General features: G+C 40.6%; 1 protein-coding gene across 1 annotated transcript in view; it reads right to left on the bottom strand.

The window, feature by feature from the left end:
* Window positions 1–17,560, bottom strand: part of LOC115017871 (nesprin-2) — a 28,875-nt gene extending 11,315 nt beyond the window's left edge. Inside the window, exons 1-8 of the mRNA XM_029446581.1 lie at window positions 17,340–17,560; window positions 9,534–9,684; window positions 8,482–8,664; window positions 7,426–7,560; window positions 7,140–7,334; window positions 6,085–6,214; window positions 5,783–5,962; window positions 4,648–4,748 (exon numbers count right to left, since the gene is read on the bottom strand). Of these exons, the coding sequence (XP_029302441.1) occupies window positions 4,648–4,748; window positions 5,783–5,962; window positions 6,085–6,214; window positions 7,140–7,334; window positions 7,426–7,560; window positions 8,482–8,664; window positions 9,534–9,684; window positions 17,340–17,560 (1,296 nt within the window). The remainder of the gene's footprint in view (window positions 1–4,647; window positions 4,749–5,782; window positions 5,963–6,084; window positions 6,215–7,139; window positions 7,335–7,425; window positions 7,561–8,481; window positions 8,665–9,533; window positions 9,685–17,339) is intronic.
* Window positions 17,561–18,593: the final 1,033 nt, after the last annotated feature.

Below are 18,593 nucleotides of genomic sequence, written 5' to 3'. Positions count from 1 at the left end.
TGCAAATTTTGTGATGCTGTTTTGTCATATTTGGCAACACAGTCGTGTGTAAACAGACTGTACAATAAGGGACTGAGAGGTTCTAACTAATGAAGCTCAGCCAAGTTCAAATCAGGAAGGACCACCTTTACACTTCCCTCATTCACACTTTAGTCAGCCTCATCCTGCCATCTCCCAAGTGTGATAAATCCATCACCACTGGTAAAACATCAATGCTGTGTTCAAAGCTGCAGATCCACATCTAAACAGAGAGCTGTCTATCGGTCAGTTTCTCGACGCCTTCGGTGTCTACCGTGAGGTAACCCTCTCCGGCACCAAAACAAACGTGGTACAAAGACATTCTGAACAATAATCCCTCCACACCAATAAATGTTCAATGTTTAGCAGCAGATTGTCCACTCACCCTGATTCTGTGATTGTAGACCCAAAAGTCATCATCTCAAATCAAATCAAATCAAAAAGTCGGGTCAAAAGGTTTCAGATCGGGATCCTTTCTTCCCCTTCAGTCACATAGGTGGCAAAATAATATCCAGTCTCTCAAAGAGCCAGCAACAGTTTTCCAGTTGTTAGAGAAAGAAGTTAACAGAAGGTTATGTCATCGTCCCATTTCCTCTCCATACCCAGTGTTTTGCACAAGTCCAATAGGCGTAGCCACAATGAAGTATTAGTGGAAGAGAAGATTAATCTTTAATCTGTCTGCACCTCGCTCCGGCTCCATCTCAAGCGTCAATAGCCTCATTTAACCTGTGCCTTTCCCTCTTCATTATGCCACTGTCGACAAAGCCATCAAATTAGTTAAAAGAGCAGGTCAAGGCGCCTGGCATTCCAAAGCTGATATTACTAACGCTTTCCAAATCGTTGCCATTCACCCGTCTCAGTGGAATATTTTCGGCATCAAGTGGCATTCAAAATATTACTTTGCAGTGCGCCTAACTTTCGACTGCAGAAACAGTCCATGCATATTCAACTCAGTCTCCAAGGCTCTTTGCTGGATTCTGTTAAACAGAGTTAGAATCCCTTCCACCCTTCATCTGCTGGACAATTTCCTCCCGATAGATCCGCCACGATAGATCAGGCTCCTCTCTGTCCAAATTTAAACACTTTTTTCAGGCGCTCTGTGTTCCCCTGTCAAAAGAAAAAAACAAAAGGTCCAAACACACACCTGGAGTTTCTCGCCATCACGCTGTACTCCATTGAAATGAAAGCATCCTCCCAATAGGGAAACTGCAGCGCATTGAAATTATTGCCAAGCCCAGTACCAATCCAAATTCACCCTTTTCAACTTCTAGCACTGTCCTAAAGCAAAGCCCCATGGTTAGGTACTTAGAGTCAGCTAGGTTTCTCTGCATGCCACTTAAACCTGTTTGCATAAATAAAGTGTGCACTTTCATTGGCTGCTGCATGGATGTTTAAACCTCAGTACATCCGCGGGTTAGTTGCTTGGATTCAGTTCAATATTAGATGTTATGATCCCTCTTTTCCTAGTGAATTTTCTAATCCAGCTGTTAAACTACTGCTAAAGGGCATCACTAAAGCTTCTCCTTCTGTCCCGAACCGTAGAAGTACCATCACACTTTCTCGCTTGCACAAAATGTTGTCAGTACTGAGAAACGGTATATTCTCTCCCTATATCGATGCTCTACTTGATGCACTATTCTTATTAGTTTTCTATACTTGTCTTAGATCTGGCAAATTCTCTCAGTCACCCTACCCTAATATATTTATACAGCCTTACATTCTAGTTAGTCTACGTCTAAAGCATTCTAAGTGTGGTGGTGCTTGCTCCGTTATTGTGCACCTGCATAGAACTGGTGGTGTTCTGTTTTAATGGATGTCCCATCTGATATTGTTGATTCAGAGTCATGGCTAACTTAGCAATTATTCACACGATCTACAATAATGAAATGCACTTCATGCTTCACTCATGATATTTTCATCCGGTCGCCGGACCTTATTTTTACATTACATTATTTGTTTTGCATTTATTTTAATTGAACATATTATACATTCAGCTAGTTATTACCAAGAACAGCTTGATTTCACCCATTTTAATAAACATGCATGTTTAGTCTTCACTTCAGCTATGTATTTCTTTGTCTAATTCTCCCATTCATATTTTAATAGAAATCCGTCGCCACCAGGTAAGGTAAGGAAAGGAGCAACTTTGTGTAGGCGTTTCTTTCAGTAAGTTGCACGGCTTCCAGCTATCGGGAACATCCAGTCTTATGTGCAGTAAAGTCTGCCGGTCATTGGTGATTGTAAAACGCGTTACATGCAAAAATAAGTAAAAGGAAACAGTAAATTGGAAGGAAACAGTAAAGGGCGAGCAGCACGTAGCAAGTCGCCATAGTATGGCGCACTATGGCGACTTGCTACGTGCTGCTCGCCCTTTACTACATCAAGGGCGGTTAGTAAAAGAACCAAAGTCAAATTGTAATTGCCTGAAAGCTGATAACTGACAAAGCCAACATTTTGGGGGTAGTTTAAGGGGAAAGGTAGGTGGTGGTGTAGTACAATAAAAGCTCTGCAGGCATGTCTTTTGAGAATTCATGCGGCATACAAACAGATAAGGTCACGGTCCCAGATGAAGCCGTGCAAACACGTGGAGTGCTCTGGACAGAGAGAGCTGAGCCTGAGGGGAGACATCATGCATGCATGTGTCTAATAACTAAAATAAGATTGAAAGAAAAAGACAAAACAGTAGCATGACACAAATGTGCAAACGCCTTGATGTTTTTGTCGCGATGCTGCAGCTCTAGTCGGGTGGTAATTCAGCCTTATGTTCATCTCTTTTCCTATTGAGCTTTGGGGTTCACCGACAGTGCAACAGTGTGTGGGTGTGAAACAGAGAGAGGGGGAAGCTGCAGGCTTTCAGGGGAGGACACTAAAATTACTTCTTACTGTTTTACTATTACTATTTCTGTTCTCGTCTCTATTTTCCCCCAAATCTTTTTCCTTCTCCATTTTCATCTCTTTATTTCTTTGCTTCAGTTTCCCTCAGCCTCCATTAAGTACAGGTGCTGCCACACTCCCATTTCTCCACTCCTGTGTCTCGCTAAAATAAAGCTAAAAATTGATAACATATAGAGGTGCCACATTCTGCAGGTGTCATCAATAAATCAGCAGAAGAGGAGGAGGCAAACTGTTAGCTTGTGTATGGGAACGTCAACGATTCTGTGTGTGTGTGTGTGTGTGTGTGTGTGTGTGTGTGTGTGTGTGTGTGTGTGTGTGTGTGTGTGTGTGTGTGTGATAGAGACAGACAGACAAAGCCTCTGGGCCATGTAGCATCTGGGTCAGAGCAGAACAACAGAAATGAGCGAGAAAAACGGCACATGGTTATGTTCAAAGTTAGGTCTGATGTGACTTCTCTGTAGTCGTCCTCTTCTGACGCATCAGTTACAAGTAAATCAATACATTCAAATTAAGTAATTTAAAATCATTTCAGCACCTCTTGCTGATTAAAGTTAACAAAACAGTGTAAACAAGTGACGATGCAAGGAAACGGCAGTTTGAAAGCAAAAGTTAGAATCAAAATCTTTACCGAGATAAAACGGCAACCAATAAAACTATTTATAAAATGTTACACTTCTACTTTGTGTAAAATTATTTGGGGTAGTTACATTGACAATTTGTTTGGGAATATGCACCACAGAAGTTCATTATCAGCTGACAGCATGAGGTTGTTATAAAATGTAGTCAGTAAACTAACTGAAGTATCACAATATTAAAGTAACCTCACTTTTCTACTTACGTTACTTTTGGATTACCTCCATACCAAATATGCTACAAAAAAATGCAGAAAAAAGAAAATGCTTAAATTTCGAAGAAGCTGCAAAACTCCAGGCACTCCTCTTTCAGACCCTTTCGGGTCCCGAGCTTGGAGGAGTCTCGACAGTCGCATCTGAAGTTGTGTACGCCAGAGACGCCTACGATAGCATGCGTTTATTAGTTTGAATACGCAACACAACCTCAACCACAAACACCAAGGTAGACAAATACAACCTTAATATTTCGATAAAACTGTAGCTTATAAAGTAAAGTGACATAATGTTAAGCAGCAAATAACTTAAAGCCTATTAACCTTATGAGTTTGCTAACATTAGCTGAAATGACTGAAATTGAGCTTTCTGCATTGTTTTCCTGTTGTAGTGCTGACATTAATGTTAGTTAGCTAACAACATTAGCATAGCTTACTAATGTTAGCAAACATTAGCAAATTCATAAGGTTAGAACTGTTTGCTGCTTAGCGTTACGTTACCCAACTTTTGGTTGTACCAAAAAATTAAAGTTGTCTTGTTTACCTTGCTGTTACTGGTGGAGGTCATGTAGCATTGACATGATAAAATGTATTAAAAATAAGTTTAGTCGGCTACTATATTCATTGACAATAAGAACGATAAAATTGCACAATACTGAGGCATGTAAACGTTATTCATTGATAAGGAAGAGCGATAAACACACATAATTTTCCACCATAACACAACTGCTAACACGTGAAGGGATCGCGGGACGCTATTGAAATTTTGCCAATATTTTTGAAAGCAGAAAAAGTTATCACCATCACAGTACAGTGCATGTTATGCCGGCAGTTCCAGCTTTGAAAATTCCAAGGACTCGAATCATTTGGCAAAAACCAAAACAACTCACAAAATCTGCTTCCTGATTGGTGATGTCATTACTGATATCAGACTGAGAGCCAAAGGAACCAAGGTAGCTCCGCCTCTTCACCCCATCTCTGTGACACAGACCTACACACACACACACACACACACACACACACACACACACACACACACACACACACACACAGACGTGTTCCATTAAAAAAACTAATATATTCATTGTAGCAGACAAACAGGTGTAATAAGAACAAAACCTAAAGCCCCGAGTCATTCAGTCTTATCTCAACACTCTAACAACACAAGCAGACTGTGAGTTTTGTATTTTTATTATTTCGAGAGATGCAACTGTCAACTGAGTCAATAGAATGTGAAAACAACTCAAGCGACTATGGACTATGGAAGCCCTGAGGACACGTGAGAGAAAAAAAAAGGATTCTGGTGAATCTAGGTCTGATCTAAATTGCTTTCTCTTCTGTGTTTATGACTTATGAACAAGTGAAAACAAAGGTTTTGTCAGGCTCATGTTTCCAAGTTCAAGTTAAATAGTTTTGCCAGGATCATTTTTCTGTATATATTATGTTAGCATGTTATGTAACATTATTATAAGCATAGGTCTTCAACAGGGGGTCCGCTGAGGTACTGCAGGGGGTCGAAAAATAGTTTGTAGATAAAGCAAATGTTATAAAAAATAAAAAATATTATTTTATTTTTTTTATATATATATTTTATTTTTTTTGCTTTGCACATTCACATTCCCTCTTCCACTGTGTTTCGCGAAGGGCGGGACTTGGCTCCCGACACACACACACCTACAGTCACAGACAAAGAAATTTGCCTGCTTTCAAAGACCGAAAGAAAAAAGGATAAGCCTGGTAAAACTTTTTTTTCACTTGTTCTTAAGTCATAAACACAGGAGAGAAAACAATTTAGATAAGAAGTAATAAAAATGGATCACCAGACTTTTATTTTTCTAACTCGCTTCTCAGGGCTTCCGTAATGGACAAATTAGATTGTGTTTGAGTAGACTGTTATGAGCTGGTAAACATGGTGTTGGATATGAAGCTGCTGAGAAACGATAGTGAAAGGAAAAGAGTCGACGCGTTTCTGTTCTGGCCAATGAAAAGATAGCAAAGACCTCTAGTCTATCTATTTGAAAATACCTGTGCTGGCACTGAAATACGACGAGTCTGCATTGTCACGGGAGACAGAGCGTCCGATATCAACCGAGGGGTCCCACTCAAGTCCCAGGTGCTCATGGGTAAGAGAGGACAGGGAGGGAGCAGGTGGAGGGAGGTGAAGGGGTGAGAAGGCTAGGGTGGGGTTAGCTGATTGGGTAAAATCTAGAGAGAAGATGGAGAAACAGTTTGGTTGATTATTTAATGACAGCAGTAATATAGAACTTTACTACATGTTGTCCATTTATGAGTGATTCATTCCTGTTGTAAAATGTTTGTTGGTTTACCTAAAGGATGGTTTGGAAATGCGGGGGTGTCCAGGTTGGCTTTATCAAGTGCACCCTCTTCCTCTAATAGAGTCTCTGAAGGACAACCAGAGTCTGTAGCCTTAGACAGAATCCAGTCATCCTCAAACACCTGGAGGAGGAGGAGGAGGAGGAGGAGGAGGAGGAGGAGGAGGAAAAGAAGAAAACAATAAATAAAAAACCAGTGATGTAGAAAGTATTGGGCCTTTATTTAAGTAAAAGTAGTCATAACACAATGTCAAAATACTCCACTGCAAGTATAAGTCCTACACGCAAACATTTACTCAAAGGAGATGTATCATGCTCATTGTCAAGTTTATACTTTTATTTTGAGTCTCCACATTCAAAAAACACATAATTTGTCTTGTACTGTTTGTCTGAATATACATGTAGTCACCCTCTGCCTGCAATATTCTGTTTTAGCGCCCGTCTCTTTAAGACTCCTTCCCGAAAAAAACCCTGATTGGTCATTTTTACAGGTCCGAAGAAAAAACAACAATAACACAACACAGCTTACTGAGACACAACAGCCACTGCCGGAGTGGAAGATGTCTGAGAAACAACAGAAGTGGAAAATCCTCCTGCTTCTCTGAAGTCTCCGTGTGGAAACATGTTGCCTTCCCTTTAAATTACGTAAACAATGAATGTGTCTTTGACAGAAACTACAGTCCAGGATCAGAGAACTCAAGCTGTAGTTAAATAAAGTACCCTTCTGCCATCTTTTTGTGTTTAACAGTTTGTTCCCTGGTGAAATAAGTTATTGTTTTTACATCTTAAATAAATCATTCGACTTAGTCAGGTCCTAAAAACATATGTTGGACATATCAACTTGATACCATGTTGCATATCTTTTTGTGTGTAAATGACCGTTGTCAGGGTATAAAACCAATGATGTGTTATCTTTACGAAACCAGACTCGATCAATGACAGAGTGTCAGTGTTGGAATTTATTTTATTTTTTTAATGTGTGTGTGTGTGTGTGTGTGTGTGTGTGTGTGTGTGTGTGTGTGTGTGTGTGTGTGTGTGTGTGTGTGTACCAGTCTCATGCTCAGCAGCCTGGTATGTGTCCGTGTGATGTTGTTGTAGATGAGGCTGCAGCGCCGCAGCAGCTTCAGTAGCTGACTCTCGACATGTTGAGCATCAGTTGGTTCGCTGCGCTGGATCAAGGCCTCGCCGCGCTGCAGCAGGACATTCACACGGCCCGAGTTCACACACACACACTGATGGAAGGACTGGACTCACACATACATAAAAAAATATCAGGAGACACAGGAGGTAGGAAAATAGTCTGTAATTGACTTGTATACAGTAACAAAAACACACCTGCAGTCGTCGCAGCTTTTTGCAGGTGTTTCCTGTCAGGTGATCCACCTCGGTCAGACGGACGTCCAGGTCGGCCAACCAGAGAACAAGCTCCTCCCTCTCTGCCTCAAACCCCTCCCACTCTGAGACAAAGAGCTGAGAAAGGAAAATATAGAAATTATTCGTCCTCAAATCTTTCACTGTTAGGAGATACTTCAGTAATTTATTACAAATTCTCAAAGGACCCGTGTGCAGGACTTAGTGGCATCTAGCAGTGAGGTTGCAGATTGCAGCCAACTGAATACCTCTGTGCTCACCCCTCCTATACTTAACTATGGTGGCCTTCACGTAACATAAAAACGGAAAAGGTCTTCTCTAGAGCCTCTTCAGAGTTTGGATTGTCTGTTCTGAGCGACTGTAGAAACATGTCGGTGTAACATGCTCCCTATGTAGATATGAAGGGCTCATTCTAAGGTAATGAAAACATATTGATTCTTAGTTTCAGGTGATTACACACTAACAAAAAGATAGAAAATGATATTCAATTTCTGCCAATAAATCCATAAAACTGGACCTTTAAGTTACAAAGTCATCTTTTTCAATATTTATTTTACTTACTTGAATTCATTCAACACTTATCAAAGTTACACGGTACAAGCTAATTGAAAGCAAATTATAAAACCTTTTTTAAATGTCAGTACTTTTGGATTTGGCGCCAAAGATTTCTGCAAATAAGATGTTCGATCATGTGAATACTCCTGATTTGCGGCTGCAGTAAAACCAAAATGATGCTTTTTTGTTTGTTTAAAATCTGATACAAAAAAATATTCCATAAATTAAGACTTGAAAGACTTGAACACACTCAACATTCAACAAACTTATGTTTTAGATCTCACAATCAACATATGACAATTCAACAACAAGATTAACTGAAATGCTCACCGTACTATATAATAATAATAATAATAATAATAATAATAATAATAATAATAATAATAATAATAATAATAATAATAATAATACAAGATATTTATAAAAGAGTAAAATTTGTTTTTGTATTATTATTTGGACTCTGACCTTCAGTTGTCCAGTGATGGATTCCAGTTTGGCGTTCACGTCGTCCCATCGTTGCCCGCTCTCCCTCGCTGATGCCAGCAGCCGAGCCTGCATGGCACCCTGAAACAGCCGAGTCAGTGTCCGATTCCTCCGGGTCAGATTGTCCAACTGCACAATCCGAGATCTGGCTTCGCGCCGCAGCCTCTGAACAAACAGACAAAATGTTCGAGGTGACAAAGACACAAACATGTAACATAGTACTTTTTTTACCGACGGCTATGTGACACAACTCAGGTTTCCACAGAGGACTTGAAGACAAACAGGTCGTTTTTCCCCCATGTGTTAAAGGTTAAAACCATCTGAGCACTGTTAGGATGGTGTAAAGGCCTCTGTAACTGACTGTAGCCTTTCAGGAACAGTGAAGGCAGACAGCTGTTTTTGTCTCGGTTTTCAAAATCTATTGTTTAGAAAATATAAATTTGAATGTGAAGTATCTGCCTGCCACAAAGAGCCAGCATTGCTTGAGATGCTATATGAACAAAATTATTATTATTTATATGCAATTCAAACCTTAGATAATTTAAGATTCAATGTACAAAAGAAATATGAGCAATAAACAAAAAGTAATGAAAGTTGGGATGTAACATGTAAATTGGGCAAAATATAGTTTGTACAATGTACTATTTAACGTTTAGCAACTAGCAACAGAGAGTTTGCTTACCCATTATTAACATAGAGTCTCACTTTGGGTTGTGACTAACAATTATTTTCTTGTTTGATTAATTATTTATTTAAAGTCAGAAAAATAATGCCCGTTATATTTCCAATACCTCAAAGTGATGTCTTCAAATTACTTATTTTATTCCACCAACAGTCTAAAACCCCAACATATTCAGATTATCATATGTATTGTCGTTGTACAACAAGGGGTTGCACAACGACATGCAGTTGTAGTACTGTAATACGGCAGAAAAACAAAAAGAGTGTGAGAATGAGTTAATGACTCTCACAGCCTGACAAATCTCAAATCTTTTATCTATTGGTCCAGTACTTTGTGTTAAATTTCTCCTCACCTCAAACTTCCTCAGTTCTTCCTTGGCAGTAACATAAGTAACATAGGCAGGGTAAGGAGAACTGACAGCTGGCTCAGCCAATCGCAGCCAGGTGTCCAGGTGGGCGTGTTCGTTCATAAACATGTGCCAGAGGACCCACCTCCTCTCCAGTCTGGAAACAGAGGTCAAACAGAGACACATACACATTTACATACTTGATGCAGTGTTGCGTTTGTTAACAAACTGAAACTGTTTAAGACGCATCTTCAAAAGGGAGAATTAGCGCATTTTCCCTCTCTGCTAAAAGCAAGCGGACAAGCCGAAATGCAACATTGGTTGAAACCCTGCACGAAAACTTTGCGACCCGGTTCCATGATCTACAGCTGAAAAGGTCACAGATTACGTTCCTCGTCGACCCTTTTAATGCAGAGACGGACTGTTTGAAAGCCCCGCTAGACACGGGCGAGGCAGTGGCCCAGTTGGAGATGATTGAACTTTCTGAGGAAGACCGACTGAAACCTGTTCTGAGAGAAGGGACCCTTGAGTTCTGGAAAACTGTGCCAATGGAAATAATATCCCAATGTCAAACAGGCTGCACTCAAGCTACTATCAATGTTTGGGTCAACTTACGTCTGTGAGTCGGTGTTATCTACCCTGAAACACGTGAAATCAAAGTATCGATCTGTTCTGACTGACACGCATGTGAAAGAATTGCTTCGAGTGACCACAACGGAATACAAGACAGATTTGAGGAGGATTGTTCAAAGCAAGGAATGTCATAAGTCCCACTAATTTAAAGAAGCAACATGCATAGGAAGATAAAAAACGTTTTCACATTTTCTCTCAATATTATGGTGTGTGACATTTACAATAAATCTGTCTGAGCAGAGCTATGTGTTTCTGTCTGTGTGAGGGTGTGTGTGTGTGTGTGTGTGTGTGTGTGTGTGTGTGTGTGTGTAAAGTTTTAGATTTTAATTTTGTCTGTGTGAGAGAGAGAGGGGAGGAAGAGAGTGAGGGAGCACAGAGAAAGGCTGAGAACAAAAGAGAGAAGGGGGGGGGGGGGGTGCGACTGTGTGTATGATGTTGCTCTTTGCAGTAACATAGTAACATTTTTGGCTCTTAACCTCTGACTGGTTGGCCACCCCTGATCTAAACCTATACTTGTACTTCCTAAGCACTTACAACTCTCTCCTTATCCTCCTTCTCTTAGCAACTCTCGCTAAATCCTCAATTCTTTATGCTCCTTACGGCTCTGCTAACATTAGCTGCTGTAGCTCCCCACTCAGTGACACACCAGCTGAGAAGCCAACTCTGGTTATCGTTAGCTCAATTTTGAGATGCGTTCATTTTGAGACACCAGCGACGACAGTCACGTGCATTCCGGGGGCCAGAGCGAGTGACATAGAAGCACATTTGAAACTGCTGGCTAAGGCTAAACGTAAATACAGTAAGATTGTTATTGTAGACGCGATTGCGTCAATCGGAGTGTACTAAAGTTAATGTGGAGTCGGTGTGTACATTTGCCAAAACAATGTCGGACTCCGTAGTTTTCTCTGGTCCTCCGCCAAATCTTTTGAATGATGACATGTTTAGCCGCATGTCATCATTCCGTTGCTGGCTCTCACGGTGGTGTCCAGATAATGATGTGGGCTTCGTAGACAATTGGCGTACTTTCTGGGGAAGACCTGGTCTGATTAGGAGTAACGGCATCCATCCTACTTTGGCTGGAGCAGATCTCATATCCAATAATATTACAAAGTTTATTAGTGGACCTAATCCATGACAACCCAGAGTTGAGACCAGGAGAAAGAGTTGTAGTCTTACACACTTCTCTGTGCTTCTTTCCGGGCAGTCACTCAACTCCCCATAGTGACGGTGTCTGCCCCACGGCCACTGAAATTAATAAAATCTATGGTTAACAGAAGAGGAGTTATACATGAAAACCTAATTAAAATAAACACCACCGCTGCAAAAGTGCAACTAAATAAAGAAATTAAATGTGGGCTCTTAAACATCAGATCTTTATCAACGAAAGCTGGTAAATGATTTAATATCAGATAATAAGATTGATTTATTTTGTCTCACTGAAACCTGGCTGAGACATGAAGAATATGTCAGTCTAAATTAATCCACTCCACCTGGTCATATTAATACTCGTTCCTCGAGGTACTAGCCGAGGAGGTGGAGTTGCGGCCATATTTGACTCAAACCTCTTGATCAATCCTAAACCTAAACTAAACTATAACTCTTTTGAAAGCCTTGTTCTTACGCTCTCAAACCCAACATGGAAAACAATAAAGCCAGTTTTATTTGTTACTGTGTACCGCCCTACTGGTCCGTATTCTGAATTTCTATATGAATTCTCAGAATTTGTATCAAGTTTAGTCCTTAAAACAGATACAATTATTATTGTAGGTGACTTTAATATTCATGTGGATGTTGATAGTGACAATATTAGATTCAATTGGGTTCAGTCAAAATGTACATGAACCAACTCACTGTTTAAACCACACTCTGGACCTTGTTCTGGGATATGGTGTTGGAATTGAAAGTTTATCAGTGTGTCCACATAATCCTCTTTTATCAGACCATTTTTTACTAACTTTTGAAGTCCTGTTACTGGACTACAAGCCAGTAGGCCAAAATATCCTACGCTCGATCCTCGCTGGTTAGATCTTCTTAAAATGTATAAGAAGGCTCTCCGTAATGCCAGAGCAGCTTATTACTCTCCAGTAATAGAAATAAATAAGAACAACCCCAGGTTTCTGTTCAGCACTGAGGCTGACAGAGAGCCACAGCTCTACAGAGCCTTCTATTCCTATATCTCTCAGTAGTGACGACTTCATGAGCTTTTTTAACGATAAAATTATAATTATTAGAGACAAAATTAATCTCCTCCTGCCCTCAATTGGTAATAACTTAACTTCAACCTCTGGAATCTGTAACTCCTGAAATATATCTAGACTGTTTTACTCCAATCGACCATAACCAACTAACTTCAACAATCTCATCGTCTAAACCATCAACCTGTCTTTTAGACCCGTTTCCAACTAAACTGTTTAAAGAAGTTTTACCCTTAATTAACACCTCGTTATTAAATATGATCAACCTGTCTCTATTATCTGGCTACATACCACAATCCTTTAAAGTAGCTGTAATGAGACCACTTCTTAAAAAGCCTAGTCTTGATCCAGAGGTTTTAGCCAACTATAGGCCGATATCTAACCTTCCCTTTCTCGCTAAGATCTTTAAGAAAGCAGTTGCAAAACAGTTGTGTGATGTTTTACATAATAATAGTTTATTTGAGGTTTTTCAATCTGGATTTAGAGTTAGCACAGAGATGGCACTGGTGAAAGTTACCAATGACCTTCTATTGGCATCAGACAAAGGACTTGTCTCTGTTCTTGTCTTGTTAGACCTCAGTGCTGCTTTTGACACTGTTGATCATGACAATCTACTACAGAGACTGGAACATTGTGTTGGCATAAAAGGAACCGCACTAAGCTGGTTCAAGTCCTATTTATCTGAGCGATCTCAATTTGTATGTGTTAACGATGACAGCCAAAGTCAGTCTTGGAGTTCCGCAGGGTTCTGTACTTGGACCGATTCTATTCACCTTATATACGCTTCCTTTGGGCAATATTATAAGGAACCACTCTATAAACTTTCATTGTTATGCAGATGATACCCAATTATATCTATCAATTAAACCAGACGAAACCAATCAATTGGCTAAACTTCAAGCATGCCTTAAGGACATAAAAACTTGGATGTCTAGCAACTTTTTGATGTTAAACACAGACAAAACTGAAGTTATTATACTTGGTCCTAAACGCCTCCGAAACGCATTTTCTAATGACATAGAAGCTCTGGATGGCATTAATTTGGCCTCCAGCACCACTGTTAGGAATCTTGGCGTCATTTTTGATCAGGATCTGTCGTTTAACTCCCACATAAAACAAATCAAAGGACTGCCTTCTTTCATCTACGTAACATTGCAAAAATAAGACACATCCTGTCTCAAAATGATGCAGAAAAACTAGTCCATGCATTTGTTACTTCAAATGCATGGCAAGGCTGGATTACTGCAACTCATTGTTATCAGGTTGTCCCAAAAAGTCGCTTAAGACTCTTCAGTTGATCTAAAATGCAGCGGCACGTGTATTGACAAGAACAAGGAAACGGGATCATATTACTCCTGTATTAGCTGCTCTGCACTGGCTCCCGGTAAAATACAGAATAGAATTCAAAATCCTTCTCCTGACTTACAAACCAATTAATGGTCAGGCTCCAGCATATCTTAAAGATCTCATAGTACCTTATAAACCAACTAAAGCATTGCGCTCCCAGACTGCAGGGTTACTTGTGGTTCCTAGAGTCTCTAAGAGTACAATGGAAGCCAGAGCCTTCAGCTATCAAGCTCCTCTCCAGTGGAACCAGCTTCCAGTTTGTGTTTGGGAGGCAGACACCCTCTCCACATTTAAGAGTAGGCTAAAGACTTTCCTTTTTGATAAAGCTTATGGTTAGGGCTGGCTCAGGTTAGCCTTGGATCAGCCCCTAGTTATGCTGCTATAGGCTTAGACTGCCGGGGGACACCTCCCTGCTCTCTTCCTTCTCTTCCTCTCTCCTCCCCTCCCTCTCTTCTTCTCCCTCTCTATCTGTATGCATGTATGTAAATGTATGTTACTAACTCATCATCCGGGGCATCATCCCCTGGAGTTTCTGTGTCTATCATGTGGCAGGTTGCCACTGATAAAGTTTACGTCAGGATTAGGAATCGTGGCTGCGGCTGCTGCCCTGGTCCTGCTGGACACCGGGAAGCCTTTTTGACATTTTCCTGGATTCATCTATACTTTCTCTTTTTCAACACAACATAATTTCTGTATTTGTACTATGTTTATCCTGTACACACGACATATATTGCACATCTGTCCGTCCTGGGAGAGAGATCCCTCCTCAGTTGCTCTCCCTGAGGTTTCTTCCATTTTTCCCCCTTTAATTATGGGGTTTCTTGTAGGAAGTTTTTCCTTGTGCGATGAGAGGGTCTAAGGACAGAGGGTGTCGTAACCTGTACAGTCTGTAAAGCACACTGAGACAAATGTATAATTTGTGTTATTGGGCAATATAAATACATTTGATAAGTATTGATTTATGCATTCACACCTGATTTTTGTGGCAGCTGAAACTGTTGCTTTTAGCCTGGATTATGTGTTGTACTTCTTGTATTTGTGTAATATTGTAGTTTGCTCTTTCTTTGTAGAATATGGCGCTCTGCTGACAGAAGACTTGTCCATGTTTTGTAGGCTGACTCGGAACTTGTAAGCAACCGCCAGAATTAAAGAGTGGGGTATTTACTGCTGTATTTTATGTCGTAGAACAAAATATTCAAATCTGTTTGTTTGTATTAAGCACAGACCGTATTTCAGGCATCTAACCAAAAACCCATTTAAAGAAAAACATCGACTTCAAGACGAGGGAACCGGAAGTGGAACAATTCTAACTAATTTCCAGCTTTCAGGACTCATTCCTGCAGCACTCTATTTCCCATAAGCCTTGCATCTTTGCGGGTTAAACACCAAAGTCCAATGTTTGTGCAAAGCTGCAGACATCGTTTTAGATACAAAGCTGGAAAGAGCATTGGTGGATATCATAAATATGTATATCATATTATATATCGTTCACTTTTCTAAATCACAAAGGGTTTAAATTCAATATATATAAATATCAAGTGCTGTAGTACAGTGGTCCCCAACCACCGGTCCGTGGGCCATTTGGTAAAAAAAAAATATATATATTATCAGTCTGAAAGTTTATTTAATGTTTTATTTTGAAAAATCACCAGTTACATCCCTCTGTGCGTCTGTGTCTCTTGACAAATGTCAAGGCCATAGGTCAAGATGTTTGTCTTGTCCACATGATACGTTACTTAAACATTTTTGCCCACAAGCTAGTAAAAATGAATGGAAGACAAACCTCTTTAAAGAGATTTTTTTGGAAAGGGGCAAAGACCCAATGAGAAGACAGAAGAAGTAGAACAGCCAACGACTTCCAAAAAAAAGAAAGCGGCATTTAATAGACAATATCAGGAGTCCTATTTAAAATACGGGTTTATCGCAACAGGTGATTCTCATGCGCCAAACCCGCTCTGCATAATGTGGCGACAGGCTCACAAATGAGGCAATGAAGCCTTCAAAACTGCTTCGGCACCTGGAGACCAAGCACCCTACAATAAAAGACAAGCCTTTGGACTTTTTTGAAAGAAAAAAAACATGAACAAGAAGGCCAGAAGCAATTACTGCTGGCCACCACATCATCAAATGTGAGTGCGCAATCCAGGTTGATGAGTCTACTGATATCGACAACAAAGCAATACTACTTGTTTATGTTCGATATATATATCAGGAGGATGTGCATGAGGATATGTTATGTGCACTATTGTTGCCAACCAACACCACAGCTGCAGAACTATTCAAGTCTCAAGAATTCAAGAATTATTACATATCTGGAAAACTGAATTGGTCCTTTTATGTCGACATATGCACGGACGGAGCTGCTGCCATGACTGGACGGCTTTCTGGTCTATCTGCTCGAGTTAAGGAGGTTGCACCTGAATGTGAGTACGCACTGTGTCATTCACAGGGAAATGCTGGCTAGCCGAAAAATGTCATCTGAACTTAACAGCGTATTGAATGATGTCATTAAAGTTATTAACTACATCAAAGCACATGCCCTTAACTCGTGTCTGTTCGAGCAGCTTTGTGAGGAGATGGACGCAGAGTACAAACGCCTTCTCTTACACACAGAAGTAAGATGGTTATCTAAAGGGAGATCGTTGGCCAGAGTGTTTGAGTTACGAGAGCCGCTGCAGAGAAAAAGTCACCACTGGCAGCACATTTCAGTGACGAGGAATGGGTCGCAAAACTCGCTTACTTGTGCAACATATTCAACCTGCTCAATGAACTCAATCTGTCACTTCAGGGGAAATGGCGACTATCTTCAAGTTGGCAGATAAAGTAGCTGCATTCAAAGCCAAACTGGAATTGTGGGGATGGCGAGTGAACAGAGGGAAGAATGGATGGAATGAATGGATCCGCAACCCATTTGTGAACAAACCAGGTGAATCGAGCCTGTCCGTGCCAGAAGAAGATCAACTGCTGGAGATTGCAAATGACGGTGGCCTTAAAAGTATGTTTGAGACAACAACTCTGCCGGCGTTCTGGATTAAAATCAAGAATATCCTGAGATCGCCAACAAAGCACTGAAAACCCTGCTTCCATTTCCAACATCCTATCTCTGTGAAGTGTGGTTTTCTGCAGTGACTGCGACAAAAACAAAATTACGGAGTAGACTGGACATAAGGAACACACTTCGGGTGTCATTGTCTCCCTTTACCCCTAGATTGGACAAACCCGTTGCAGAGACACCCACTAATTCAGCGAAATGGTGAGATATACTTTATATTTGTTTTTATGGCGGTCGTATCGTTTTATTTCGTCATATTTATCCCCCCACACTTTGAAGGCCGGTCCGTGAACATATTGTCTTACATGAAACCGGTGCGTAGCGTAAAAAGGTTGGGGACCGCTGCTGTAGTAGATACTAATTTACCTTAGAAGAACATGAGTATTAAACCCCAGTAATATTAAATCCCAGGAGAATTTCCGCCAAATACAACCATTACAGAAGAGACGTCTGTAAAACTGTTGACAGGACGCCTCCATCTGTAAACAAGGTAAATTATTACTGTTTGCTTTAAGAATTTAATATTTTTCGAACCCTTGGAGTACGGTTTCAAGTTCTCATGATACATCCATGGAGGAAACTCACTGTCCACATCCCTGCAGGTCTCCATCTTGGCTCCAGCTGCCGTCCATTTGCTGTGTTTCCTGCCCATTGAGCTCCAGTGGAGACGAGTTGGAAAGCAAAGGAGACTCTGACGGCTCCATGTCCCTCACTTCCTGTCCAGGCACAACATCCCTTTCCTCAGTGGTCGGGTTGGCATCCACATGGCCTTCTGAATGGGGTGGGTCTTGTGGGAATCCAGGCATCCTGACATCACATGACCTTCACCTGTTGAAAAACAAGGTCGAGAGGATAAATTAAGCCTAGACTTTTTAAAGTCGGAATTTATAGAAATAATACTCCCTATCTGACTCATGAAAAGCAAGGAAACTCAGACCTTTGTTAAAATGACTGGACCGTTTCAAGTCAGGATACACCAAAACAATTAAAAGGGACATTCTTGTCATGAGGGTTGAAATATATCAGCCTGGGAAAAAACAGCTGTTTCTCAATTAGCGTACTTCCATACCTACACTTGCTATTTTGAGAGCCTTCACACTGATGTGTATAGCAAAATACAGTATCAAGTATGCCAATCACAGGTTATTTCAAAGTGAGTGTGTTCCTATTGGCTGTTCTACAAATGCAGATTTGCGTACATGTCCGTTAGGTGAAAGATACAACGGAAGAAAAATGTCCTATTCTAGCATTGGCAACAATTGCCTACACTTCCAAAAGAGGAAGACGTTCATTTTTCAGAGATGTAGAGAAAATGTTTGGCTTCGCGGTTAGCAGAAGGCTAAACTATTAGCAACATTTTCTTTCCATCTCTCAATAGTTATCTCTAATAGTAGTTGAGCCCACTGCGTGGTCTCATGTGTGGACTGAGATTACCGCTGCAGCACGGCCAAGACGGTTTAGAGATTAGCAGGAGGCTAAACTATTAGCAACGTTTTCTATAATCTCTGAAACGCTTTGCCGATATCGTAGTGGGCTTCATGGGCCCACACTTTTGCAAAGAAACAGGCATCGGGATCACAATCACGATAGACGATGTAGGAAATCATTGACTCAGACAGGTTACTCGTGTGGTGCGAGGGGCCCAGGACAGAGAGGGAGACAGGAGATCTGCAGGATGACAGCTGTATTCCCAATTCTGCAGATTTTATTTAGCATTTCACAGAAAACAACATACCCTGGGGTACCATTGGAATTGCAATATGCTAAAAAGGTTATTATGAAATTATCCTTCCTCCCTTTTATCAATTTCTTTCTAAAAATCTTTCTCTCTCCATGAAA

Source organism: Cottoperca gobio, chromosome 13 (genome assembly GCF_900634415.1).
Source record: "Cottoperca gobio chromosome 13, fCotGob3.1, whole genome shotgun sequence".
NCBI lineage: Eukaryota > Metazoa > Chordata > Actinopteri > Perciformes > Bovichtidae > Cottoperca > Cottoperca gobio.
The sequence above is the reverse complement of the archived record's forward strand: the minus strand, read 5'-3'. Positions and strand labels throughout refer to the sequence as shown.